We start from the raw sequence: 27,818 nt of genomic DNA on the forward strand, positions 1-27,818 counted from the left end.
TGGTTTTTTTTTTTTTTTTAAAAAAAAAAGAGAACACATCATCAGAAATACTACTATTCAGTGAAAACATACTGGAGTTTACATGAAGCAAATGCATCATGTGGTCTCTTTTAGCTGCAAAAAGAGATGAAATGTCTTGTGTCTGCCTTAATTTTATCAAAAGTTACTGAGCATTTTATTTGGAAGGGGTGGTGGTTTGAGGTGGAGGATAACAAAATTTTCATGTTTTGAAACTGCCAGAGATTTTGAGAGCTCACGTCAAGGGAGGTGTCTATTTGTTGTGAACTCGGAACAAACATCAGAGTCAGCATGGGAGGGCAAGAAATATGACATTTAAACATTCCCTTGCTTTATATTTCTGCCACACCTTTGGATAAAGTCGTTTGTATTGAACAAAGGGATCAAAAAGCATAGATGAACAAGGACTGAGGCGGATATGAATCCCACATTACATAAACAGCCCTGAGGCTTACCATAACCACAGTAATAGCATTTGAAGCAGATCGAGCTTCTGATCATTTGGAAATGTGCACACAACTCTTCAGAGCATACAAGAACAACCTGCCTTTTCTCTCTTGTGAAACAGTTACTGTTACTGCATGAAAGAGAGCAGAGACCACACAGAAGAATTAGGACCAAGTCCTGCAGCCCTCATTGATAGCTCTTCATAGATTTAAAGGCAAGTTTTCAGTGAGCAAAGGCTGAAGGACTTGGCACTTACTGGAGATATTGCACTTGGCAAAAAGGGAGGCAGGTATAAAAGCAAAGCAAAGCAGCAACACATGCCATGCTGCTGTACTTTTATCCCTTTTAACACTTCATGCTCTTTTCCTGGCATATGGATAACAACATGACAACTACCTGAAAGACAAATCCATTATTTTAGCCAGAGGAATTTAAGTTAGTTAGTTTTAGAGAGAGAGAAACAAAGCAAAGCAAAACAAACTGTGAAGGAGCTTATGCAATAAGAGGTCTGATGTCGCTATTATGGCCTGGAACAAGTGGAGTTTCTTCATTGGCACCAACGCAAACTGCACTATAGCATCTAAAAATTTTAATCCCAACCAGTGTTTATTGTATAGAAGTGAATACAAATGCTGCAAACAAAGGTTTCCCCCAACAGCCAATTTAATGCAACTTCATTAACATCCAGGCTTGAGATATCAACTCCCTGGGTACATATTTAGTACTCCCTTATGATAACCAAGATGATGGATTTGGAGGAAAACACCTGAGGCTAAGGCAGAGAACTGGAATGGACTGGTGACCCACACAAAAGGTCAAACCCAAGCTGTACTTTACCCAGTCTTCAGCTGAATGAGAGGGGATGCCACATCAGTCACTGAAGGAGTTCCCAGTTAGGACAGACAGAGTAGGTACCTGATATTTCTTATGTAAAAAATTATTAACTTGGGCTGGGGGGAAGGAATCTGGCCCATGAAGGATACTATCTTTATATCATAGAGCACTGGTAAAGGACACAAATACTGTCTTTTTCTTTCTAGGTTACTATCAAGACATTCCTCACCCCCAAAGGCCCCTTTAGGTTGGCCATGCTGGTATCAATACATTACGATAATCAAGTAGTTAATGCCCAGTATCCTTTGGTGACAAATGATATGGACAAGGAAGATACCAAAAAAATCACACAGCACATTTTAAACTCAAAACAATACTTTGTTAAGAAGAGACATGGAATAAGCCAATATTTATTCTTTCTTCTCACTATCCTCAGGGGTAGGGTCCGCTGGAGGCTCTTCAACTGTTGCACTATTGCTCTCTGAACCAGTGTTACTATCACTAGTTCCTTCCTCTGCAGTACTGTCAACCCCTTCCTGGCCACTCTCCTTATCTTCTGGTGTGGACGTTCCTTCTTCCCCATTCTGCTGGTTCTCTGTAGTTTCTTCTGGGTGAGCCTCCTCTGGAAGAAGACATTTCTCAGTGTCATTTACACCACTATAGTTGACTATGCAAATACATTTTAGGTGCTAGAGAGTTACGGGAGAGAAAGAATTGTCAGGGATATCTTTGATACTATTTGAGACCAATAATTTACATTGTTTAGAAATTTTTAGTAGTTACTGCTCTGGAAATATCTTATAGATTCATAGATACTAAGGTCAGAAGGGACCACTCTGATCATCTAGTCCGACCTCCTGCACAGCGCAGGCCACAGAATGTCACCCACCCACTCCTATGAAAAACCTCACCCATGTTTGAGCTATTGAAGTCCTCAAATCATGGTTCAAAACTTCGAGGGAGCAGAGAAGCCTCCCTCCAGTCAACCATGCCCCATGCTACAAAGGAAGGCAAAAAAACCTCCAGGGCCTCTCCAATCTGCCCTGGAGGAAAACTCCCTCCCGACCCCAAACATGGCAATCAGCCAAACCCTGAGCACATGGGCAAGATTCACCAACCAGATACCCAGGAAAGTTTTCTATAGTAAATCAGATCCCATCCATCTAATATCCCATCTCAGGGGATTTGGCCTATTTACCCTGAATATTTAAAGATCAATTACTTACCAAAATCCCATTATCCCATCATACCATCTCCTCCATAAACTTATCGAGTAGAATCTTAAAACCAGATAGATCTTTTGCCCCCACTGCTTCCCTTGGAAGGTTATTCCAAAACTTCACTCCTCTGATGGTTAAAAACCTTCGTCTGATTTCAAGTCTAAACTTCCTGGTGGCCAGTTTATACCCATTTGTTCTTGTGTCCACATTGGTGCTGAGCTTAAATAATTCCTCTCCCTCTCCTATATTTATCCCTCTGATATATTTATAGAGAGCAATCATATCTCCCCTCAACCTTCTTTTAGTTAGGCTAAACAAGCCAAGCTCCTTAAGTCTCCATTCCTCGGATCATCCTAGTAGCCCTTCTCTGTACCTGCTCCAGTTTGAATTCATCCTTTTTAAACATGGGAGACCAGAACTGCACACAGTATTCTAGGTGAGGTCTCACCAGTGCCTTGTATAACGGTACTAAAACCTCCTTATCCCTACTGGAAATGCCTCTCCTGATGCATCCCAAAACCGCATTAGCTTTTTTCACAGCCATATCACACTGGCAGCTCATAGTCATCCTATGATCAACCAATACTCCAAGGTCCTTCTCCTTATAAAACATGCATGCATATATAAGGTACCTTCCACACTACTTCTTAAAGGTATTCTGCAGCCTCTAACTCTAAGAACGGTAGCCACAAATAAAAAAAAGAAAAAGCAACAGAACTTCAACTTCCCTACTATGCTCACCTACCCCTAGCTGTTATGACAACAAGCTGTGGTTCAGAATGATGCAGTCATGCTTACAATATCTAATTCTTCCACTAGTGTCACCACTTTTGTTTGGCAAGCAAATTTGACAGTGGGGGAGGTAAATAAGGGTTAAAGTAGATAGGTACAGCCAGGGAAGTGCAACTTTCCTATGTCTGCTAAAAGCAGAGGAAGAGCTCCTTCTCCTCCTTCACTGGTGTAGTGAAAACTCCCTGTTTTGTTTCAATCTACATTAATGGCTAAAAGATAAGGTGAGATTTAGGGAAGATTTGGAAATCAAACCTTTTCTACTGGGTGCATGACGCATCCTGCACAATATGCTGTTTTTGTTGCTATACTTTTTTCCCCCCCTTTTCAAAATTGAGGTTAAAGGTGAAAAACCCCTAAACCTTAGTAATGGCCCTTCCTGCATGTTGTACTGACGTAAGAGAATTCTTAAGCCAGTCTTCAAGAGCTGTTACCTGTCTCCATGGGAGTGCTCTCTTCTTCCTTCTTCTCCTCTGTCTTATTAACTGCTTGCTCTTCCTCAGGTGCTGCATTAGTCTGACTGCGTTCAGCTTGCTCAGCTGCTTCTTTTTCCCTTTCCTCTTGCCTCTTGCGGGCCTGTTCCTCAGCCTGAGCAATTTCAGCTGCTATTTTTTCCATGTCCACCTCCACCTCCAAACTGCATAACTAGCAATCAGAAGAGAAAAGTCCTTTTATTAATCCGGCACTTTGCGCTCTCAGTTTAGCATTTTAGTGTCAGGCAAAGCAGATTTCTTGTGCATTAAGAATGCATTCTGAAACACAACCCAGAGGAAAACCTCATTCTGAGTTCAGTAGTTCTGCATGGGACAATGTTTGCACCTTGGTTTGCTAAGTTTAAGAATGTAAAATGGAGAGAGCTCCAGGCGCTATAGAAGTTCAGTTCTATCACAGATCTGTGATAAGACTATGCAGCAAAAACAGAAAAACAATATAGGCCTTGATCCTCAGCTCTATTCAAGGAATACACAGTGCATTTGAGAAGCATGCACACAAAGGTGGCTTTAAACTATTTTTACTATCTCTTTGACCTTGGGAGCACAGTGCTGGTCTCCTTGACTTCAGTTAGACCAGTCTGAAAGCTGCTTTTAATTATGTTGGCTGCCAATAACCCCACTGGGCCATTGCAGAAGCCTGGAATCACCAAGGTACATGGAAGCCCTCTGGCTAAGACTCATTGCAATCTATAGCTTTTGTGGGGCACCACAAAAAATATTCTAGAATATGAACCCTCTATATTTAAAAGAGCTAGACTGAAGCTGGGCAGAGGACTCTCTTTGAATAACGTACAACAAGTAGTGTCCTAGAAGGAGAGAGAACATTTTAAAGTTGTACCCTCTTCAGTTCATTGTTAAAGGATTCTGTGCTTTCCAAGAATTTCCTCTTCTTTTCCTGGTGGCGCTCTTCTATTTGCAGGAGCTCAGCTTCCAGTTTTCGCTAAAAATGGAAGTAACTGTGTTATGAAACTTAATACTCAAATATACCAAATACTGGATAAAATGCTTTGATGCATACAAACTATGTAGGTCAATTTTTTTTTATATCCATCTCACCCTTATGGTGGAATCTGACTTTCCTGATTTGATGCTCAATAGCTGAAATGTACAAATGAGGGAAGCCCCCCATCCCTAAGTCGCAGTAATAAGAAATCAAAGAAATTGGATGGATTAGCTCACGAAAGCTTATGCTCTAATAAATTTGTTAGTCTCTAAGGTGCCACAAGTACTCCTTTTCTTTTTGCGAATACAGACTAACATGGCTGCTACTCTGAAAATTGTGCCTTAAGGAGTTCTAGGCCCTTTACAAACACAGAAGATGATATAGGTGCTTGACCTGAAGAGCTTGCAGTCTTCAGACATGCAATCTATGTCTTTCTATACATTTACAGTGTCTAGCGCATTATATGCACTAGTACAATACAAATGGAGATTAAAATGGGAAAAGTCAATCGGATGCAACACATTTTCCCCTTTCTTTTGCAATGTAAAAAGAAATCTTCACTCTTTCTTGTCTCTGCCTAATTTGCCCAAGTGTTATGTATATACATACACGCACAATATATATCAATCAGCCTTGTCTTTTCAATTGGTACACACACACACAGGAATCTGAACAGTTGAAGTTAATTGAATGCATCTTAAATGTGAGTTATTAGACACACACTTTTGCTTTTAATTTTCAGTTACAAGTGTTAACAAGGGAGAGATTTACCACATTAAAAAGATGGCCACTAACAACTACACAGCTATAGGTAACAAGCTATTGAAAGTCACAACTGAACCGATATCTTTAAATCAAAACCTTTTCTTTACATGTTGAAGGGTTATAGAACTGCAGATGACTGTGACGTGATGTATTGTTTAATTAAGAGATTAATCTACACCTCTTAATCACTGCACTTTATCCTTTAGTAGATACAAAATTGTGACATTGTATGAGGCATGGGAATCACAGAAGCTTGGACTTATCTCTTGCTCCTCCCAAAAAGCCAGGGAGAGGTTAGTTATCTGGGGCATGAAGAGTACTGACACTTCAACAAGTACATTCACGTAGATGATCCAAATGATTTTAAACTTGGGAGTACAGCCCAGAACCATTATATTTAATAAATTTTAGGTAATTTATCTTTACCTGATGAACCATTAAGGACTGAACTTGACGTTTGAGAACTTGCATTCTAGCTGTAGTGACTACGGAGCGGACGTCTGGTACCACACTTTCACTCAGTATCTCACTAATCAGACGGTGGTTCCTCTGGAAACGGGCTGTAGCGGTGTGCTTCATAGAAAATCCATCATCATAATCTGAAACAAAAGTTTAACAGGTTAGACAAGTCTCATTAAACTGTATCCTTAAAACACACTGCAGTCTTCAATTCAACCAGGAACAAAACTGCTGCCATGACAACATGAATAAGTTTTATGTACAAAGATACTAGAATTACAGAGCAGTAAAATAATCAAACTCAGTTTTGAGACAGTATTTTATGTGCTGTGAGACAGCAGAGCATGGGAGCTATGATTTTAGCCAGATCCTACACAGCTACAAACTGATCTATTCACTTTAAACAGTAATCAGTGCCTCTGCCAACACACTGCTTTTCATGCATCAAGAACAAGAGAAATAAACACCACATTGATTATACAAATTCTGATAATGAAACTTCACAATTTATGGTGCTCACTACAATAAATTCCTCATTAAAACACAGATGAGAGTTCAACAAAAGTAAACTTTGTGTTTCAAAACTAAAGGGCCTAGTTTGTAGAGGTGCTGAGCACCTGCAGCACCAACTGAAGTAAACAGAAATGGCAGATGCTCAGCAACTTAGGTCCTCATGTAAAAAAGCCACACTAACAAAACCTACTCCAAGTTTGTTCACAGAAGCCAAGAATTTAATTAGTAAAATCACTTGCTGGAAAAAAAATTGAGATAAACATGCATTAGAAGTAAGTTATAGGTCAACAAATGTCAAGTGCTAGTCTCCTGCTTCTTGAGGGAGGAGAAGAAAATACCAGAGAAAGGTTTGGTCTGAAGCCTATGACGAACTGTCTTTTTTTTGATACATTTGTAGAAGACAAACTACCCCAAAAAGTATGCGACAGACCAAAGAAATTTTTTCCTTAATTAAAATGGAGCTTTAGCTCTGTGGCAAAATTGGGAGTTTAGGCAGATGTTATTCTGAGGATTATATGTAACTATTTGTGAAACTTATATTAACCAAATATTATTGACTGTACTAGATATTCACTTTAAAAAGCAGAACAACATTTTGAGACAACACCAGGAAAAAAAATAAAAATCTCTCCACGATTATTAAGCTGATTCTCTCTTATTTTAGGACTTGTCTACAGGAATGTTTAGTTCAGGCCAAACAAATGGGTCAATCTGCCTTGCACTAGCCTGCCACAGTCTGCTGTCTGTTTGGAAACAGCTGAGGCACGTTAACAGTTCATTAATGTGTTTTGATCTATTTCCTTTTCAAGATGAATTAGATCAAAACACATTAATGAACTGTTTCAGAGTAGCAGCCGTGTTAGTCTGTATTCGCAAAAAGAAAAGGAGTACCCGTGGCACCTTAGAGACTAACAAATTTATTAGAGCATAAGCTTTCGTGAGCTACAGCTCACTTCATCGGATGCATTTGGTGGAAAAAGCAGAGGAGAGATTTATATACACACACACAGAGAACATGAAACAATGGGTTTATCATACACACTGTAAGGAGAGTGATCACTTAAGATAAGCCATCACCAGCAGCGGGGGGGGAAAGGAGGAAAACCTTTCATGGTTTCATTTTCTCGTCCCCTAATGCCCCTACTCTATTTGCGCTACATTGATGACATCTTCATCATCTGGACCCATGGAAAAGAAGCTCTTGAGGAATTCCACCATGATTTCAACAATTTCCATCCCACCATCAACCTCAGCCTGGACCAGTCCACACAAGAGATCCACTTCCTGGACACTACGGTGCTAATAAGCGATGGTCACATAAACACCACCCTATATCGGAAACTTACTGACCGCTATTCTTACCTACATGCCTCTAGCTTTCATCCAGATCATACCACTCGATCCATTGTCTACAGCCAAGCGCTACAATATAACCGCATTTGCTCCAACCCCTCAGACAGAGACAAACACCTACAAGGTCTCTATCATGAATTCCTACAACTACAATACCCACCTGCTGAAGTGAAGAAACAGATTGACAGAGCCAGAAGAGTACCCAGAAGTCACCTACTACAGGACAGGCCCAACAAAGAAAACAACAGAACGCCACTAGCCATCACCTTCAGCCCCCAACTAAAACCTCTCCAACGCATCATCAAGGATCTACAACCTATCCTGAAGGACGACCCATCACTCTCACAGATCTTGGGAGACAGACCAGTCCTTGCTTACAGACAGCCCCCCAATCTGAAGCAAATACTCACCAGCAACCACACACCACACAACAGAACCACTAACCCAGGAACCTATCCTTGCAACAAAGCCCGTTGCCAACTCTGTCCACATATCTATTCAGGGGATACCATCATAGGGCCTAATCACATCAGCCACACTATCAGAGGCTCGTTCACCTGCGCATCTACCAATGTGATATATGCCATCATGTGCCAGCAATGCTCCTCTGCCATGTACATTGGCCAAACTGGACAGTCTCTACGTAAAAGAATGAATGGACACAAATCAGACGTCAAGAATTATAACATTCAAAAACCAGTTGGAGAACACTTCAATCTCTCTGGTCACTCGATCACAGACCTAAGAGTGGCTATACTTCAACAAAAAAGCTTCAAAAACAGACTCCAACGAGAGACTGCTGAATTGGAATTAATTTGCAAACTGGATACAATTAACTTCGGCTTGAATAGAGACTGGGAATGGACGAGTCATTACACAAAGTAAAACTATTTCCCCATGGTATTTCTCCCTCCCCCCACTGTTCCTCTGATATTCTTGTTAACTGCTGGAATTAGCCTACCTTGCTTGTCACCATGAAAGGTTTTCCTCCTTTCCCCCCCCCTGCTGCTGGTGATGGCTTATCTTAAGTGATCACTCTCCTTACAGTGTGTATGATAAACCCATTGTTTCATGTTCTCTGTGTGTGTGTATATAAATCTCTCCTCTGCTTTTTCCACCAAATGCATCCGATGAAGTGAGCTGTAGCTCACGAAAGCTTATGCTCTAATAAATTTGTTAGTCTCTAAGGTGCCACGGGTACTCCTTTTCTTTTCACATTAATGAACTGTTAACATGCCTCAGCAGCATCCACAAGGACAGACTGCAGCAGGCTAGTTGAGCTACATTCCCACTCCAGCTTGCCACAAACTACATTTTCATGAAAAAAGAAAAGGAGTACTTGTGGCACCTTAGAGACTAACAAATTTATTAGAGCATAAGCTTTCGTGAGCTACAGCTCACTTCATCGGATGCATTTGGTGGAAAAAACAGAGGGGAGATTGATATACACACTGTAAGGAGAGTGATCATAGCTCAGTGGTTTGAGCATTAGCTTGCTAAACCAATCCCTGAGGGGGCCATTTGGGGCAAAAATTGGGGATTGGTCCTGCTTTGAGCAGGGGGTTGGACTAGATGATCTCCTGAGGTCCCTTCCAACCCTGATATTCTATGATTCTATGATTCTATGATCACTTAAGATAAGCCATCTCCCCTCTGTTTTTTCCACCAAATGCATCCGATGAAGTGAGCTGTAGCTCACGAAAGCTTATGCTCTAATAAATTTGTTAGTCTCTAAGGTGCCACAAGTACTCCTTTTTTTTTTGCGAATACAGACTAACATGGCTGCTACTCTGAAACCTGTAATATCAAAGAGGTTCTTAAGCTTTAAAGGATGACAGTCCTCCTGTGCTTTCATTTTCTACCCTCATTGTCATCACTGAAAAACCTTTCCCCATCTCCTTTAAATTTCTACAAAAATATGTCGTTATTCTAAGTCCTGTTTTTTATTTTACACAACTTTCCCAGTTATGGGATACATGTTGAAATTGTTGCTCCACTCTTTACAAAACAGGAAAAAAAATGAAAATAAGTTCTGTTATGCCAGAAATTCTAGTACTGAGAAGGCCAATTTTGATTCAAACTCAGACTGAATATTGCTTTTCTGGAAAAAAAAAGCAAAAACAAAACAAAAACAGTTTCACATTTGGGATTTAAAAAGTATTAGATTAATTTGAAAATAAAATTAAAAGTGGAAAATAGTAGGAAATGTGGCAAAGAGTTATTTCATAGATTTTCAGGCCAACGGAGACCTTTATAATCATCAGCCCTAGAACTGCACCAAGTACACAACTTTTAGAAAGTCATCCATTCCTGATTTAGACTTCGATTGAAATTTGTAGGTGGTGGATTCTCTATTGTTTTACTACCCTTGCTGTTAAAATTTAAAAAGTGCTTAATTTCTACTCTGAATTTGTCTAGCTTCAGCTTCCAAACATGGATCTTGTTATAGTTTCATCTTCTAGACTAAAAGAGCCTTCTACCATTAGAAAACTACAACCAGCAATATGTGATTTCAGCGTGAGATTGCAAATCCCTTCCTATGCTGTCAAATGGTGAACCAAGTTCACCATTAACAAGTATAACCAACTTCAGTGGGAGATGCACCTGGTTATATCTGAGTTGAATTTGACCCAGGTATAATCAGGTTGAATAGCAGGCTGTGAAATGCCAATTGCTAAAAAAAATCCCAGGCACATTCATGTGTTTTACACAGTTTATACTGCATAGAGCAGAAAGTGCTATTTACCATGGGAATTCTCTCATGGCTGGGCTTGCTGGGAGGTGGGGGGAAGAGGGTGTAATTGCCTGGCTGCATTTTTCACTCTCAGGTTTCAACAGATAATTCAGTCAGCCTTTTAGCATAATTTTAAAAACTTAAATTGACAATATCTTTGCGTGACTTATCTCAGTGGGTTTGATATGGATGCCAAAGTGGTATTTCCTTTCAGTTAAAGAAAACATTTTGACAGTTTCCTCATTAAGTTGCACTTTTTGTGTTGACCAGTTATATTTTGATTGACAGAAGCAGCTGAACTTAAAAAGGATTAGGTGTGTTCAATCACCATATGGAATAAATCAAAAGACAACAATCAAGTAGAGTCTCTCAGAACTACCTGCTGCACCTATTATTAAAGTACAACATTCCATTCAAGTAGGACTGAGGGAACCCTATGCAGTATAAGGTACTGTGTGGACTACAAATAGGTCTGGATTTTGTCACAGAAAATGTGAATTTGAATAAAGTCAGTGAAATCTCATAAATGGTTGTAAAAATACATATGATTAGTCTTCCAAATTAAGTGTTGTTGCCACCTGGTTCTGTGACCCCATATGCTATGCTGCAAAGCCTATCAAATTTGACCCATTAGCTCCTCCATTTCCATTTCCGGAGGGGCAAATGGGACAAAACCTGAGTGGCACTGCAACCCTTCCCCGTGCACAAAGTTACAATGAGCAGAATGGGAGAGGAGCTGCTGATGCATGGTGAGTGCAGCATGAGCTTGCTCCCACTCTTGTGTACGTTGCTGTAGTGAAAGCCACATTCCCCCCCGCTGTGAAATTTAGAATGGAAATTTTTAGCAAAATTGTAGCCTAAACCACAAATAACCAACTTGTCAAGTCTGAAACAGGCATTTTGAAAATAATTTTTAAAAGGGTTGCCACCCACACCATTAGAGGTTTACAAGAACTTTTTTTAACAGTAGCCTGGCTGCTGGTGGTCAATTCAGTCGTAAGCTTAAGAACAGCTGTGTACCTTAACATGTAGTTTGAGGTAAGATGATTCTGAAAGTTATACATTTCATGTTTTCTTTGTTATATGGTGTGCAAGTGTTTCCTGTTATAGTCCAGGAGTAAGTCAGTGAACTATTAACAGTTTTCAATACCGAGGGAATTAAAACAGCTGCCTGAAACTTACTCTAGATTTTATGTCCTAAAGTGAAAATATACCTCACCCAAAGTGTATACAAATCTCCTTTCTGCTTACCATCTGGGTCTTCTGCTGGTTGGATGCTCATATAGGGTTCACCTTTCTCCATGCGTGATTGCCTTTGTCGGCTTTCCTCCTCTAACGCAGCCTCAGCCCGACTCTTTGCGTTGATATAGGCAAGGTAAGCAGGCGAGTTATGGTAGGCCTTCATGGATTCATTGTACTCTATCTGAAATTTGACGGATATTGTTTCATTGAAATAAAAACCTATCTATTATACCCTGGCAACCCTGTTTTGCTTATTGACATCAGCCCAATGGTCCAAAAGGACAATTTGGTATAAACGATTTGCCTCCCTTTCTACCGCATTTCTCTTTTAGGTACATAGACTCAGAGTCTAAGGCCAGAAAGGACCACTGTGATCATCTAGTTCATCTCCTGCACATCACAGGCCACAGAACCTCCCCCATTACTCCTGCAATAGACTCATAACCTCTGGCTGAGTTACTGAAGTCCTCAGATCTTGATTCAAAGACTTCAAGTTAGAGAGAATCTATCATTTAATCTAATGTAAATCAGCAAGCAACCCATGTCCTATGCTGTAGAGAAAGGCAAAAAATCCCAGGGTCTCTGACAATCTGACTTAGAGGAAAATTCATTCCTAACCCCAAATATGGCGATTCCTTAGACTCTAAGCATGTGGGCAAGACCCACCAGCCAGATTCTTGAGAAAGAATTCTCTCTAGGGGAAAGAATTTACACAAACCTCTTTCATATTGCTCTTGATTTATGGTGCACTACTAACTTGAGTGGTGGTGGAGCATCTAGACACAAAAGCCAAGAAAAATTTAATTCTGGGAAGTCTTATGCTATCCTCACTGCTATAATTAAAGATTAAATCTTGCAAGCAATTATTTGTTTTATCTGTAACTACTGTAGAGTCATCCCATATTTCCGATTCTATCACTTCCAACTACTTTACACATCTAGAAATTCTGAGAGTTACCTTGGCCCTGATCTCCTCTCCTCTCCTTCCTCACTCCAATACTTCTTATCTCAGAATCTGCTTATCACCTCCTCCAGGACAGGACCAAATTATTTTTTATTTTTGTCACTTCTATCATCATGTATTGAAATTCTCACTTTTCATTCTTTTATTGTGTTCTTCAGTCCCTCTCTACACGTGGGTAGGGGTGATCCAGACAGTCTATTTTCTCACTTCCAGTAGCAGAATTCGCAAAAAGAAAAGGAGTACTTGTGGCACCTTAGAGACTAACAAATTTGTGCCACAAGTACTCCTTTTCTTTTTGCGAATACAGACTAACAAAGCTGCTACTCTGAAACCTGTTGGTAGCAGAATTGTATCACTCCACCTGCCTACATTGATTTACTGCCCATTTCAACCACTTCTTTAAATCTCACTTTTAAACCTTGCTTTACAAAATCAAAATAAACATTTTCACAGAATCACAGAAATGTAGGGCTGAAAGGGAAGTTATCAAGTCGAGCCCCCTGCACTTAGGCAGGATCAAGTAAATCTAGGCTACCCCGACAGGTGTTTGTTCTTAAAAGTTTCCAATGATAGGGATTCCACAACCTTCCTTGGAAACCTGTTCCAGAGCTTAACTACCCTTACAGTTAAGTTAGTTCTCAAGAAAAACTTTCTAAGTCTCTCTTGCTGCAGATTAAGTCCATTACGTCCTGTCCTACATTCAGTGGACGCGGGAGAACAATTGATCACAGTCCTCTTTCTAACTACCCTTAATATATTTGAAAATCCCCTCCCCAGTCTTCTATTTTCAAGACTAAACATGTCCAGCCCATTTAACATCTCTCTTACGTCAGGTTTTCTAAACCTTTTATTGATTTGTTGCTCTCCTCTAGACTCTCTCCAATTTATGCACATCTTTCCTAAAGGGTGGTGTCTAGAATTCGACACAGTACTCCAGCCGAGACCTCTAGTGCTGAGTACAGTGGGACAATCACCTCCCACATAGAATACTCCTCTTAAGACACCCCAGAATGATATCCTTTTTTGCAATTGCATCACATCATTGACTCGTATCCAATTTGTGATCCACTATAATCCCCACATAATATTCTGCAGTACTACCATCTAGCTATTTATTCCCATTCTGTAGCTGTGCATTTGATTTTTCTTTCCTAAGTGTAGTACTTTGCACTTATCTTGGTTGAATTCAGTTCTCCAATTTGTCAAAGTTGTTTTGAATTTTTTTCTTGTCTTCCAAAGTACTTGCAACCCTTCCAAGCTGGGTGTCATCTGCAAATACTTGCACATACTTTCCACTCCACGACATTATTCAAGTCATTAATGAAAATATTGACTAGTCAGACCCAGGACTGACCCGTTATAAATACACTGGCCCAGTCTGACAGCAAACCATTGATAATTACTCTTTTGAGTACAGTCTTTCACTTGTTTTGATATGCTCTGTATTAAAGGTCAGTTATACTGTATGATACTGCTGTATGTAACCGAAGGCGTCTAACTTTTACTAAATTAGTCCTTTTTAGTGAGTTAAAAAGTAGGAATCCTTGATTTCGTTTCAAATGGCAGAACCCCAATTTAAAATAATTTTTCTGTTGGTTAAAAATACTAAAGTGATATTTTGGATGAAAACAGTTCTAAGCACCTATTTGACCAGATTACCTATGACCTCAGATGCCTGCAATTTTAAACACAACACAATAAATGAACAAGAGATGTCAAACAGCTTGTAATTGTCCTACATAGCTTTGGATATCTATTACTGTAGCAGCCTTGCAAAACTCTTTAAAATTATCAGCAGACACGCAAAATATATTATTGCCCTTTGCTATGATGATCAATAATGAAAAACTAATGATATTTTACTTGCCCATCAAAAAACAAACAACAACAAAGACATTCTGGAAGAGTAAAGTTTTGCAAGGCTGTCCAATGGAAACCAATTCTTATACACATATTCACAACTGACCAGCTGAAGCTACAGAGAATCAGTTTTGTAAGAGGATTTAGGTGTGGAAAAATCAAGTCCACTCAGTTAAAATTCCTATTCAATATAAACATTTCATTTTGAGTATGGTCTAAAAACTGAAGTCCCTGTTGACATATGATTATTATCAAGATGCTTATCAGTATACATAGGGCTTAGTAAATGACACACACATGCCACCATACAGGAAAGATGAAATTTGATTCCTAGAGTAGTTTCTAGAAGAAAAACATCAAACACCACAGGATGGAGGACATATTGTGGTGAGCAATCCTGGAAAGGACTAGATGATCTAAGAAGTTATTTTCTATTTATATGTACTGTGAAATGTTAAAAGGTCCCAATTCAGCAAGGCTCTTAAGCATATGCTTAACTTAGAGCATGAGAATACTCCATTAACTTCAATGGGACTACTCATGCTTAAAGTTGGGCACATGCTTAACTACCTTGCTGCACGAGGGAACAAGCTTAACTCTTCTATGACAGTTATGCCAGGGACATAAGAGGGGAGAATCAGCATTAACAACAAAAGATTTTATCCCTTTACCTTTTCTGCTTCATATTCATTCAAGTACTCTTGCTTCTCCTCATCAGTGAGATCTCGCCACATCCCTCCAATGATCTTGCCAATTTCCCATAACTTCAAGTCAGGATTGGATGCCTTTACTTGATCCCAGACCTTAACAGAAACAGTTGGAGCTTTACTACTGATATGTAAACACTTCCAAATTAAATGTTTTATGGTATCATCTTTGTATACTTTCAGAAAAGATCACTATAAAACAAAGCTATATTAAGAAAAAGTCTCCAGTGGATTACTTCTTGGGGCAGGAAGACAACAGTACAGTCATCTACTGAAACTGGCAACAGCCTGATTTATTGACAACAGCTTCAGTTGTGAATCTTGCCCTTAAATCTGTGAATTCTATTCTAAAATGCACATCACTGTATCTCTGGGAAAAAATTAAACATATTATCATGCAAACATGTCCAGCAGCAATTATGTTCAGATACAGGACAATGTGCATTGAATTTTTAAGATCAGAACTTGGACCTTCCTGTATTCAACAAGTTTTCAGTCATGTTGATAAATTTCAATTCCAAAAAGTTCTGATTCCATCAAAAACCAGTTTCTAACTTTATATAAAAAAGAAAGCTGCCACTGTTATTACTTGCCATGTCTGATTAGGAATACCATTTGACTTGATATGCAGCGGTGGGAGGGCTGTTGACTTAATTCAGACTGCTGGTAAAGACACTTTACCAGAAGCAGGAAGGCATGTATATTTCCTTCTGACTCACCCACTCCTTGAAACTGGATCTCACACCCTTCCCAAGCCGAATCAGATACCAGACTCTACACAATACTCAATTTCCCATTGCCTCTCAAACAGTTTATAAAATAATGAAGTAATGCTGCAGGTTAGGTAGGTGAACACACGCATTCCTCCAACTGCTACTCTTCAGCCCTAGTTACACTACTGTACTATACAGAGGATGTTCTGACAATATGTGGATCCTTGACAGCAGGGGCAATGGCAGTAAATAACCATTTCAAAGAAAATCTTAATTTCCCCTCCCCTAATCCTGTGGATAAAAAAAAATATGTAACACAGGAAAATTGAGGGTGCTGACCTTTTGTTTGGGGGATAATTTTTGTTTTCCTAGAAGGTGGCTACCATATGGTTAGACCATTGTTGCCATTATTCTGATGGGGAAAGCAATTGTGTTCTAAAATTCCCTTTATGAATAAGTAATCTCTGCAGGTTGTTAAAATTCAACAGAGTTTAGAAGTTGGAACTAAAATAACTAATCAATTGTTGGCATAAACTTAACCTTTAATGCTACTTATTCAACCTAAATCCAAAACACTGGGTACCCACCTTCCTGCTGTACCTCATGTAGGGCATCAGAGGCTTATCTGGTGGCTTTGGGGGTTTGGGAATTGTAATACCAGAGGAAGCCTATAAAAAAACGAAAACAAAACGGATAAATCCATTTCTTAACATGAAAAACTAGGCAACTTCAATACATAGCAGTCTGGGAATATAAATACTTTTGTATATTAAATGCATGCACAGGTACTATAACTGGTCCTAATAATAATTTAGGAAATTCCACCTCCCCTGGCCCCAAATGTATTTGTCCAAGTATTAGTTTGAAAAAGGTTACTCAATAAAAGTCCAAAAGGGGACAATTTTCTAAAAGCCAAAAGAGACAGCCTAAAAATTTGCTTCTGCTCACCGGCTCCAACAGTTTGTTTTCCTCAATTTTGATGAGAATGACTGTTATGGTACCTGCTCTGACAACTAAAGAAATTATTACTGGAAAAAGGATAATGAGAAAGTGTGAAAAAGCAGGAAATCATCTAGACATTCTTTCATTCAATCCGTTTTAGAAATACACTTCTTCCACGAAATCTTTCAATGGGAACTTGGGAGTCAATCCAAATATTAAAAAACGTCCCTATGAGACTGATCCCTCAACCTGTGCATCATTTGTGTCCAAATTGGATTGTTCTTGTCCAAATTAGATTGTGACCTCCTTGAGAGACCTTGTCTTCCTTTACGTTTGTACAATGCCAAGCACGTTGCCTGCACTTAAAAAAAAAAGAAAAAAAAAAGAAGACACTAAACAGTAAGTGTTATTGATTGAAAGCTGTAGCATCCACTTATTCTTCTGTTCTCTTCCATCTACACACCATCTCAGTTAAAAATAGTGCATTTATAATAAGAAAATGTTTGTTCCTCCTGGAATAGTATACTGACATCATATAGTTTATAATAGCTGTAGATTCTAAAGGGCCCCAATCCTGCAAACACCCGTGAGCAGTTCCATGGGACTATTTTCACATCTAAAATTAATCAGGCTCAAATAAGTATTAACAGGATTGGGGACTGAGGTTCCAAAAATACTTGAAAATGGCCAAGAAGGTTAATGTTCAGTGTTTTTGCTTTCAGTATTTTTAATCCGAATATTTTTATGTTTCACTACAGTTATGAAATTCTATGAAACAATGTATACATACTTGCATAGAGTTATAATGTACATGAGGTGTATGCATTACCAGATGTATACATATATACACAGAGATGGATTTGAAAAACATTAACTGAAACTGTTTAATGCTTTTAAATTAACAGGAATTTAAAGATACCATACATATTGATATATGCATGGCAGAGAAAGCTGTGTATGCTTATGACATACAGAAACAATGAAAATTCTGACAAATCTAACCTATTCACGTATTCAGTAACATAAATGTAAGTTCAGACACTACATTCAATCAAACGCCAGCTCATACCTTCACTACAGGGCAAGGGGGTCTTTTCTTTAGGCATCTTATTAAACAAGCTGAATTTATGGAGTTTAAAAAAGTATACTGCATTAAATGGCAACATCTATGGATTGACTGAAATTCTTATTTGTATTACACTCTGAAGAGACTAAAACTTGTGTAGATAAATTTTTTTTTACACCTTTGGAAAGAAATTACATAAAATTAAAATGATCATTTTTAAATTAATAATTTAAAAGAATATTGTAGGTCTACAGTTTTTACAGTAAATATTAGGCAAAAAGTGTGCATTTAAAAGTTTTATTTTCTTTCTTGCCTGTATGTGAATCATGTTCTGCATCTTCACTCAAGCTCAGAGGTACCCCGTATCAGTACATTTCCTCCCACTTTATGCCAAGTATTCCTTAAAGAGTCTACAAAGCATCCACATTTCATCCAGCCATGGGGGACAGAAAGCAGGCTCCCTCATATTTTATTGACACCACTCATTTGGTTGGAGAAGTCACTGTTGAATCTGGAGATCTGATACTAACCATACAAAGTAAGACTGGAATGGAAAATAGAAACATGGGTTTCTTACATGGCACAATAGTGCGATGTAATCACCAGTTACAATTTCTAGTTTGGAACTTGCCTTTCCTCTTGTTCCATGCCTATAATCTCAATAAAATGTATAATTCCCTCCCTCCAAGAGGAAAATATAATCCACACCCATATTTAAGAATCTTTCCTTAAATGTGCAGTGATCACTGAGCCGTCAAGCCATGGAATTCCAAAAAGAAAGAGACTTTCCACATCTCAGATGGGAATAATAGATCTCTCTCGATCTATTAAATAGAAGCTTATTTTACAGTACAAGGCTTCATAATGAAAGGGGGGAGGTAGGAGAGGAGAGAAGATGGGGAAAAAAAAAATCCAAGTTAATTTTTGCTCTTTATAAAAGTGGCAGCAGCCAAGATTCAGAAGAACCTAACTCTAAAGCCATTTCTGGTCAATTCTTGTTGTTTGCCGGATGATGTAATAGTTGATTCTCCTACCGTGACCCGGCTGTTGGTGCCCGGGTTCCCTCCCAGCCTGTAGTTGTTGTAGGCCAGATGGCTGTATGGATTGTATCCCACAAACCCTGGTGTGCTGGGCATTTGCTGATGGAAACAAATGAGACAAAAACACGAATGAGAAATGAGCTCAAACGAGGAAAACACAGAAATGAAAATGATCTGCAATATGGCATGCAAAAACAACTAGAATTTAAACAAGCAAATGAGGTGTAGTAGTTGGTTTCCTCTCAACATGTGAAGTACGCCAACAGAAACCTGTTCAGGAAACAGGATTTTTAGCTGAACGTGTTACTATAAATTCAAAACTATCATTTGATGTTTTATTATCAAGCGTGCAAACTTTTAACGTGAGTGTGCCATATAGCCTGCTTATGGCTATTAAAGTTTGCAAACTTTCCATAAGTGGCCAAACAATTCAGGAAGAATCTAGTATCCAATGAAACAAAATAATTTAACATACAAAGCAATACAGCGCATATGATTATGCGGAAATCACCAATAACATTATTAATTATGTGCACCAATGGAAGCACAGGCTATTGGACAAAAAAGTAAAAAACCCATTGATACTGATGGTAGTAGAACAGTGGTTCTCAAAGTGCAATCTGTGGACCAACAGTGGTATATGAAGCCATTCCTGCAAAATTAAATGTTTTAGAAATTATGCACCAGGGGATTTGATTAGAAGGCTGGAAGAGAAGGCGATCCATAGAGGTATCTTTCCCTCATGAAGTAGTCTGCAGAATTAAAGAACTGGAGAACCACTGCAATGGAATATACATGTTAGATACATTTTTTGTAGTTATCAAATCACTATTTAAATTGCTTCTAAAACAATTACATAAGTTAATTAACATGTCCATATCCATTCCAGCAATTAAATTCAGTGGGTCAATTTGTGTACGTGTCTGTAATAGTGTAGGTCATTAAATTTGGTTTCTTAGGGATTCATTCTACTCCTTAAACCTTCAACCATTACTGTCTCATTCTCTGTCCTTCTCTCTTCCAATCAATTTCCATCTTGCCCCTTCTCCATGTTCCCTAGTTTTTGCTTAGTTTCTTTGTTAGAAAAAACCCCAGCTGTTTAACAGTGAGCTAGTCTCACCCTCAACTGTACTGGTGCTGCCACCCCACTATAATTCTTCCTTTACAAATCTTTGTATTTTACCCTACTCTGTTCCTTGATGGTTTTAAGCCTCATTCCCGCAGTGTCTAGCCGCATTCTTCAGCAGAGTTGTGGTCTTAATTAGCAACACATGCTGGAATAATGATTTAACGGGTCTCAAAGTACACTTTGTCAGTGGGATGTATTAGAGACTACTGTTATAAACACAGTTAAAATGGAGTTCAGTGTTCATAAGAATCAAGACAGAGGCTCCATATCAAAGGGAAGAGTCTTATAATCTGAAGTGCACATTCACTTTATAAACACTTCAGTGCAAAAATACATTGACACACTGCGGTCAATTTACTTTGACACAGAAAACACAGTAATAAAGTTACACCTTACTTGCCAATCTTTAAACATTAATGTGTTTTACTGTTAAGCCTCTCAAACACAAACAAAGCAGTAACCATTTATTCAAGCTTGTCATATGTAACTACTGTATGTAAACTCACTTTTCAATAAGCAGCCACTTCATTACAAGATCAGCTGTATATGAAATATGCCTAAACAAATTATATTGTATTAGATCTCTCCTCCAAAATAACTGGACGCTATAATGCCCAGACCCTAAGTCTTTATGGTTGCAAAACAGACAAATCCAATATTACAAAAAAGAAAAGCACCACAGAAATGTTTATTTCATGCACACTGTCTCAAGTAAAGTGGATTACTGCCATTTTCAGTACTAAGCACAGTAAGATTTGGTAGTGGAGGAAAAAAGGCAACAGATCTGTGTCTGCTTTCCTGTTTTATCAACTACATTCATAGATTGTAGATTAGATTCTCAAGTACTGTACATGAAGTACAGTGAGTAGTACAGATAGATGATGTACAAAAGATAGGCAACACACATTGCTAACTGCACATGTGAGATCACTCTTTAAAAGACATGCTTATTTGACTAAAGAAAGTAGCACATCTGAAAACGAACATGAACAAACACACACTGCATTCATGGAGAGCCCCACTGAAATCAATGGTGTTCCAAACATATGCAGGGACCTGCGTGCACAGATCTGATTGCAGGATCAGGGACTGTCACATCAATCTGAATAGCAATATAAAACCAAGTAAGGTATTTGCAGAGCAAAAAAAAAAAAACAAAACAAAACTTTGGACTCAGGCTGTTACCCAAACTGGCACACTTATGCAAAAATAGTCCGTCCCACCCCCGCAAATTTATATGGGAAAGTTTACAAATTTCTTTGACACCAAATATATATTTCCTGCTCTCCAACCTCTTTAAATGTGGACTTTTGTTTAATAATAAAAAAAGTTACATATTTCCTATTTTGTAGTCACTGTCTACAGGACTGGGGAAAAAAGTAGATCCTAAAGCACTAATATAATTAAAAAGTCTGTTGACATTTTCTTTGGCAAGCCATTTCACTTGTGCATCAGTTTACTCTTCTATAAAATGCGGATAATGCTTTCCTGTCCCCACAAAGCGTTGTGATGTTTAAATTTGTAGAGTGTTCCAGTCATCAGATGCAAGTTGTTATAGAAGTACAAACATATTTTCAGATGCTTTCCTGGCCACATTATGTCAAGAAAGATTGGATATTATATAATAAAATTTTCCAGTTAAATCCTCAACAGATTGGTTCCTTTGCAAACAGAAGTACTTACTTTATACTATGCGAGAAACTTTATTCACACAATGCTCACATTACAAAATGCCATGGATTTCAAGAAATTTGAGTAGTAAGATTTTCATCATGAGGGTTTCATTATTCTGACCCAATATAAATAAAAGTTTGCATAATTCTACATAACTGTGTGAATGCCACTGAAAAACTATAAATTTACAAATTTAAACCTACTGTAAAAAGTACAAAAAATATGTTAAAAACTTGGACCGACATTAAGCTTTTAGCGGCAATAAAATTTAGAATTAAGTATGCTACTTAGTCCTTAGTTTACTGTTATATCAAATTGGAATATTTATAATGGATACATTGTTATCAGGTCCAAAGCCTAGAAACATTCACCCCTGTATTTAACTTTACGCATGTAGGTAGTCCCACTGTCTTCAATGTAAAGTTAAATACAAATTTAAGTGTTTGAAGGATCTGGCCTTAAGCATTGAATGAGTCTTATCCCAGTTTCTCCACCTCTTTTTAAAATTTAATTTAAATATTTAATGTCATTTCAACAGTTCAGTGCATATAGTCTTATGTTCATAATATTTTAATATTGGTAGCTGTGACTACCAAATTATTGTCTTAAAAGCCAGACTACCAGATTTGTGTTAATGAGAAAATTCATTATACTTACGGTTGTGGGAGCAGGGGTGGGAGGTGGGGCATAGGATGGCCTTTCTGTTTAAAAGACAAAAGCAAATACATAACTTCCTGGCAACTCAGATATATTATGCATACGGTATCCAAAAGTGTACTAGGCACACAACAATAATTTGGTAAGGAACTTATGATAACAAGACAGATCCCTGTCACAAAGAGTTTACAATCTACATTGACAAAATAAAAAATAAAAAAAAGAGGGATGGAAAAAGAAGAGATGCATTTTAAAAAAAGCGACACCAGTGTCAGGTTACTATCCTTTTATTTAGATGTACTGGGATAGGGAGAAATGTAGGAAGAGAATTCAGAAAAACTATGCTAGCCACCATGGAAATTAAAACATACTAGATTTTCTTCAGAGGCAAGGACATGGATTTGAAATGTAGAGTTTGACATGCAACAGTATGCTTTAGGATGAAGCAACTGTAGGCTAAATTTTACATTCACTTGTGCAGCTCACCCCCTCCCCAAGTGGTTTCATTCATGGTTTTCGGTAGCATATAGTTGGCATTAAATAAAAGCATGGAGAGGGAGCATCATCTTTTCCTACTTCATTTAGAAGTTGCACAAGAGTAAATGAGTGCAGAATTTACACAATTTATCTTTATTAAAGAAGGAGCAAATCTTGTCCCTTGGTGTGGAAGGTCCTACCCATTGGAGGGGAAAATTGTGGGGACAATAAGTAAGGGAGTATGAATCCCAAAGTCTAACTCCATTGGTGATCAACACATGCCACTGAGGTAGGCATGTTTCAGAGTAGCAGCCGTGTTAGTCTGTATTCGCAAAAAGAAAAGGAGTACTTGTGGCACCTTAGAGACTAACAAATTTATTAGAGTATAAGCTTTTGTGAGCTACAGCTCACTTCATCGGATGCATCCGATGAAGTGAGCTGTAGCTCACGAAAGCTTATGCTCTAATAAATTTGTTAGTCTCTAAGGTGCCACAAGTACTCCTTTTCTTTTTGAGGTAGGCATGATGGGGTGCGTCTTCTGCCACTATGGAGGACTACCCAGACAGCAGAAACTATTCCAGTCTTAAGACTGGAGAAATGGCTACAGAGCAATTCTGCAGCTTGTCAGGTAGGATGCTTGTGTGTTTCTTTCATCTTTTGGACACTTAAAGAAATCCTCAGTACATAGCCCTGGCTGTGAGCTGTGGCAATATCTAGTACCAACTGATTGGTAGTTCACTTATAATTAATGTATATGATAACATTCCTCTTAAAATGAGCCAGTAGCCCTCTCTCATGTGACAGCAATGGGATTATTCATATAAGTAAAGGCTGCTGAAACAGATCTTTACTTGTTAAATTAAAAAAACAAAAACAAAACAACAAAAACGTACTTGACATTTTGGTATATAAATTTTCAGCCAGCTGACATTATATCTCAAATTCTGAAAGACAAAAAGATAACACAACGTCAGACTATTAAACAGAACAATTTTTGTTTTCATGAACCATTAAAACTAAGACCATTATAACTAGAGCATATGCTTTTCAAGGTTTATTAATTTCATTTTTGGGGGGTTATTTTTAGCAATTTTGGGGTTTTATGTACATATGTCCAATCAGGTTTTTTTTTGGCGAGGGGGGGCTCTTTGTATATATTGTAATGAGTAATCTGTGTAATGTTTCCTAATGTGCTTTAATGTAGTACAAACAATAGCATGTTAAAGCGCACAAGGGAACCTTTAGCACACACCAGCAGGGTCTACACAGACCAGCTAATGTGAGTATGCTTTAGAAATCACAGCCCTATAATCTGTACTGCTGCTACGTGTAGACAAGCTCTTAGATACAAGTAAGCATTTCCAATGTTTTTCCACAGTTTATTGGATAAACACGTATTTCATTTTTTTTTTGTATCTGGAGTGTTTTATTAATGTTTAAGAATATAAGAATGGCCATAGTGGATCAGACCAATGGTCCATCTAGCCAGGTTTCCTGTCTTCAACAGTAGCCAGTACCAGAGCTTCAGGGGGAGCATACAGAACATGGCATTTGGACTGATCCACCCTGTCTTCCTCTCCCGGCTTCTGGAAATCAGAGCTTTAGAGCTGCCCTGAGCATGAAATTGCATCTCTGACAAACTTGGATAATAGCCATTGATGGAATTATTCTCCATGAACTTACCTAGTTTTTTTTTTTAAAACCACTTATACTTTTGGCATCACAAAATCCCCTGGGAATGATTTCCACAAGTCAATTGTGCACTGTGTAAAAGAGTATTTCCTCCTGTTTGTATTAAAGTTGTTGTTTATTGGTTAAAACCTAACTTAAGGAGCCAAATTATAACAATGTATTGCAGGTAAAGTCATAAATTTGTCAGCTTTGAAGTGAAAGAAAATAAACAACTTCCCAGAAACTAGGCCTACATTTTCTTGTAGTGACTGATGAACTTTTTGTAAACTAGCTTGGCCCTTAAGGCTGAACTACTAGGATTAAATAAACAACTCTGAAACTGAAATCCAAGGTTCATCTGATCTTCCTTCTAAAGATTTTATTTGTGCATCACTTTTAATAAAAATTACAGGACTATATATTGGATTTCAATTACTTGTCTTATATGGCTGGCTTCAAGGACTGGATATGAATGCAGGAGTGTGCACATACGGTATCCTAAATAACATTATAAGATATAAACAAGTTCATAGTAATACATTGTCACATGGCTAAATTGCACACCAGATTAACAGGAAAAGCAAGTGTACCTGTTACAGCTAGTAATGTCATAGTCAATGGGAGCTGGGCATGTGCAACCTGTTGCAGGAGTGAACCCATACATGTAAAATGCTCTGTAAAACAACAGCAATATCATGCTGGCCTCTCTCATGAATTAAATCTATTGAAGACTTAATAGAGCAAGATTTGGGCCAAACCCTGTAAATGCTCGGCATCTGACATTAATAACGTTTATGGCACCAAATACTAAGACTGCTATACACATGCTTCAATTTTGAACTCATGATTATTTCCACATATAATGGACAACTTATGCATGTAAAGTTCCACGAATGCTTGAGTATTTGTATGCCCAAGGCCTACAGATGGACTGCATTGTTGACAACACTAGACAACTCTTACTAAAGAAGTTGCCATTCCCACACAAAGTCCAATGAAAAGTATGCTTACACAGATCAATTTAAAATACAGACCCTGCTCCAGAGCAACAGAAAGATCTAATTACTCATGCAATTTTGGGGAAAGTGGGAGGGAATGTGCTAAATACACAAATATAATATTTACTATGCAATTCAACCGTCCCCCCCTCCTTTTTTTTTTTTTTTTTTTTTTTAAAAAGAGGCAGCAGATGCTAAGCACTCTGGTGCCTCATGTCACTTCTAAACACAGGGTTTCAAACCTTGATAGTTTTATTCCAATCAGTAACATGGTACCTTAGAAAACCAGACCCAAAAAAAAAGCCTAACTACAGCAGGGGAACTTGCTTAGGGGAGGATAGTACCTGCCTCCTCCTCTACCACTTTTGGGATGCATGTTGGGGATGGGGAAAGAAATGTTTTTGACTGCCTTTCCTCCCTCCCCCATGGAGAGGTGTGGGGGGGGGTAGCTGCCCCTAGGAGGTGCGTGTGGGGGGGAGTAACTCCCCCTCTCCGAGGAAGAGTGTGTGTGTGGGGGGGGGGAGTAGCTCCCCCTAGGAGGGGCGTGTGGGGGGTAGCTCCCCCTAGGAGGTGCGTGTTGGCGGGATAGCTCCCCCTCTCCGAGGAAGAGTGGGGGAGTAGCTCCCCCTAGGAGGGGTGTATGTGGGGGTAGCTCCCCCTAGGAGGTGTGTGGGGGGGGGGTAGCTCCCCCTCTCCGAGGAAGAGTGTGTGTGGGGGGGTAGCTCCCCCTCTCCGAGGAAGAGTGTGTGTGGGGGAGTAGCTCCCCCTAGGAGGGGTGTATGGGGGGGTAGCTCCCCCTAGGAGGGGCATGTGGGGGGGTAGCTCCCCCTCTCCGAGGAAGAGTGTGGGGGGGGTAGCTCCCCCTAGGAGGTGTGTGTGGGGGGGTAGCTCCCCCTCTCCGAGGAAGAGTGTGTGGGGGGGGTAGCTCCCCCTAGGAGGTGTGTGTGGGGGGGTAGCTCCCCCTCTCCGAGGAAGAGTGTGGGGGGGGGTAGCTCCCCCTAGGAGGTGTGTGTGGGGGGGTAGCTCCCCCTCTCCGAGGAAGAGTGTGGGGGGGGGTAGCTCCCCCTAGGAGGTGTGTGTGGGGGGGTAGCTCCCCCTCTCCGAGGAAGAGTGTGTGGGGGGGGTAGCTCCCCCTAGGAGGTGTGTGGGGGGGGGGTAGCTCCCCCTCTCCGAGGAAGAGTGTGTGGGGGGGTAGCTCCCCCTAGGAGAGGTGGGGGGGGTAGCTCCCCCGCCCATGGGCGCGTACGCGGGGATCGTCTCCGTCTCTCTCCCTCAGCCCCTCCCCATCCCCCTTCGCAGGCACAGGCTGCCGCCGAGGGGGCTCTGCGATTGCTGGGGCGGAAGCCCACGCTGCAGGCCCCACTCACCGCCCCGCCCCGCCCAGCCTCTCGCCGCCCCTCCGAGACTCACCCGCCGCAGCGCCGGCCTCGGCCCTTTGTTCCCAACCAACACCGAGCTCCTGGCTGCATGGGCAGCGGCGACTGGAGGAAGCCGCCTGCCCTTCCGCCTCAGCACATTCCACACGGCGTCCCAGCTCCCCCGCTCTTTTGCTCCCGCCCCAGGTTTATTCCGAGCCAGGCACCTTCATACACCACCCGGGGATTTTTATCGTTTACAATAAGGGCAAGGGGAGGGTGGTTATTCTGTGGCGAATCTGAAGAGCCGAGCGGGTAAAGAAAACCTAGAGCGGAACAGCTTCGCCGGGCCGGAGCGCACGCCACGTGATGTGGCGCGCGGCGCCCACAAAGCGAACGGAGTGACGTAAGGAGAGCCTAGAGAAGTGTCAGGCGGAGGTCAGGGATCAGAGAGCACGTGATGCGCGCCTGCTGGACCGGGAGGGAGGGTGGCGGTTTGGAGTGTTGATCCCTCCCGGCCTTTACAGTTCGCCTCGCGCCTCAGGGCCAGCTCGCGGGTGGGGGGAGGAGCTGGGTTTGGCGCCTTTTCGCCTCTCGCGGCTGTTAGTCTCGCGCCTCCCGCCTGGCAGCCGTCGCTCGAGGAGAAGGCGACGAATTGGGTTGGGCGCCTTTTCCTGCCTGCTAGCGCTGCTCCTGGGTGTCCCCTCCCGTAGGGTCCTGTCAGCCCGCCCCTTCGTTCCTCAGGAAACGCCGG

The 27,818-nt window shown here is 40.1% G+C and overlaps 1 protein-coding gene across 2 annotated transcripts; it reads right to left on the bottom strand.

Annotated features, from left to right (window-relative positions):
* On the bottom strand, positions 1 to 27,609 carry SMARCE1 (SWI/SNF related, matrix associated, actin dependent regulator of chromatin, subfamily e, member 1). 2 transcript variants are annotated; one of them, XM_038385353.2, is made up of 11 exons: positions 27,120 to 27,609; positions 23,934 to 23,984; positions 22,564 to 22,607; positions 19,098 to 19,202; positions 16,643 to 16,723; positions 15,307 to 15,438; positions 11,821 to 11,992; positions 5,937 to 6,109; positions 4,641 to 4,742; positions 3,743 to 3,953; positions 1 to 1,921 (listed from the first exon to the last, which is right to left on the bottom strand). In XM_038385353.2, exons 2-11 carry the CDS (start codon positions 23,938 to 23,940, stop codon positions 1,710 to 1,712), a joined length of 1,239 nt encoding a protein of 412 aa, XP_038241281.1. In that variant the 5' UTR covers positions 23,941 to 23,984; positions 27,120 to 27,609; the 3' UTR covers positions 1 to 1,709. The 2 variants fall into 2 exon arrangements, with proteins under 2 accessions (XP_038241281.1, XP_038241280.1); XM_038385352.2 differs by having other exon boundaries at positions 19,035 to 19,202.
* Between the last annotated feature and the right edge of the window lie 209 nt (positions 27,610 to 27,818).

Source organism: Dermochelys coriacea, chromosome 27 (genome assembly GCF_009764565.3).
Source record: "Dermochelys coriacea isolate rDerCor1 chromosome 27, rDerCor1.pri.v4, whole genome shotgun sequence".
NCBI lineage: Eukaryota > Metazoa > Chordata > Testudines > Dermochelyidae > Dermochelys > Dermochelys coriacea.

Coding starts and splice junctions, on each gene's coding strand:
- SMARCE1 (XM_038385352.2), bottom strand. Junction 15,439..16,642: donor ACATGAGGTACAGCAGGAAG/GTGGGTACCCAG, acceptor GTTTCTGTTAAG/GTCTGGGATCAAGTAAAGGC. Junction 3,954..4,640: donor TTAACAATGAACTGAAGAGG/GTACAACTTTAA, acceptor TCTGATTGCTAG/TTATGCAGTTTGGAGGTGGA.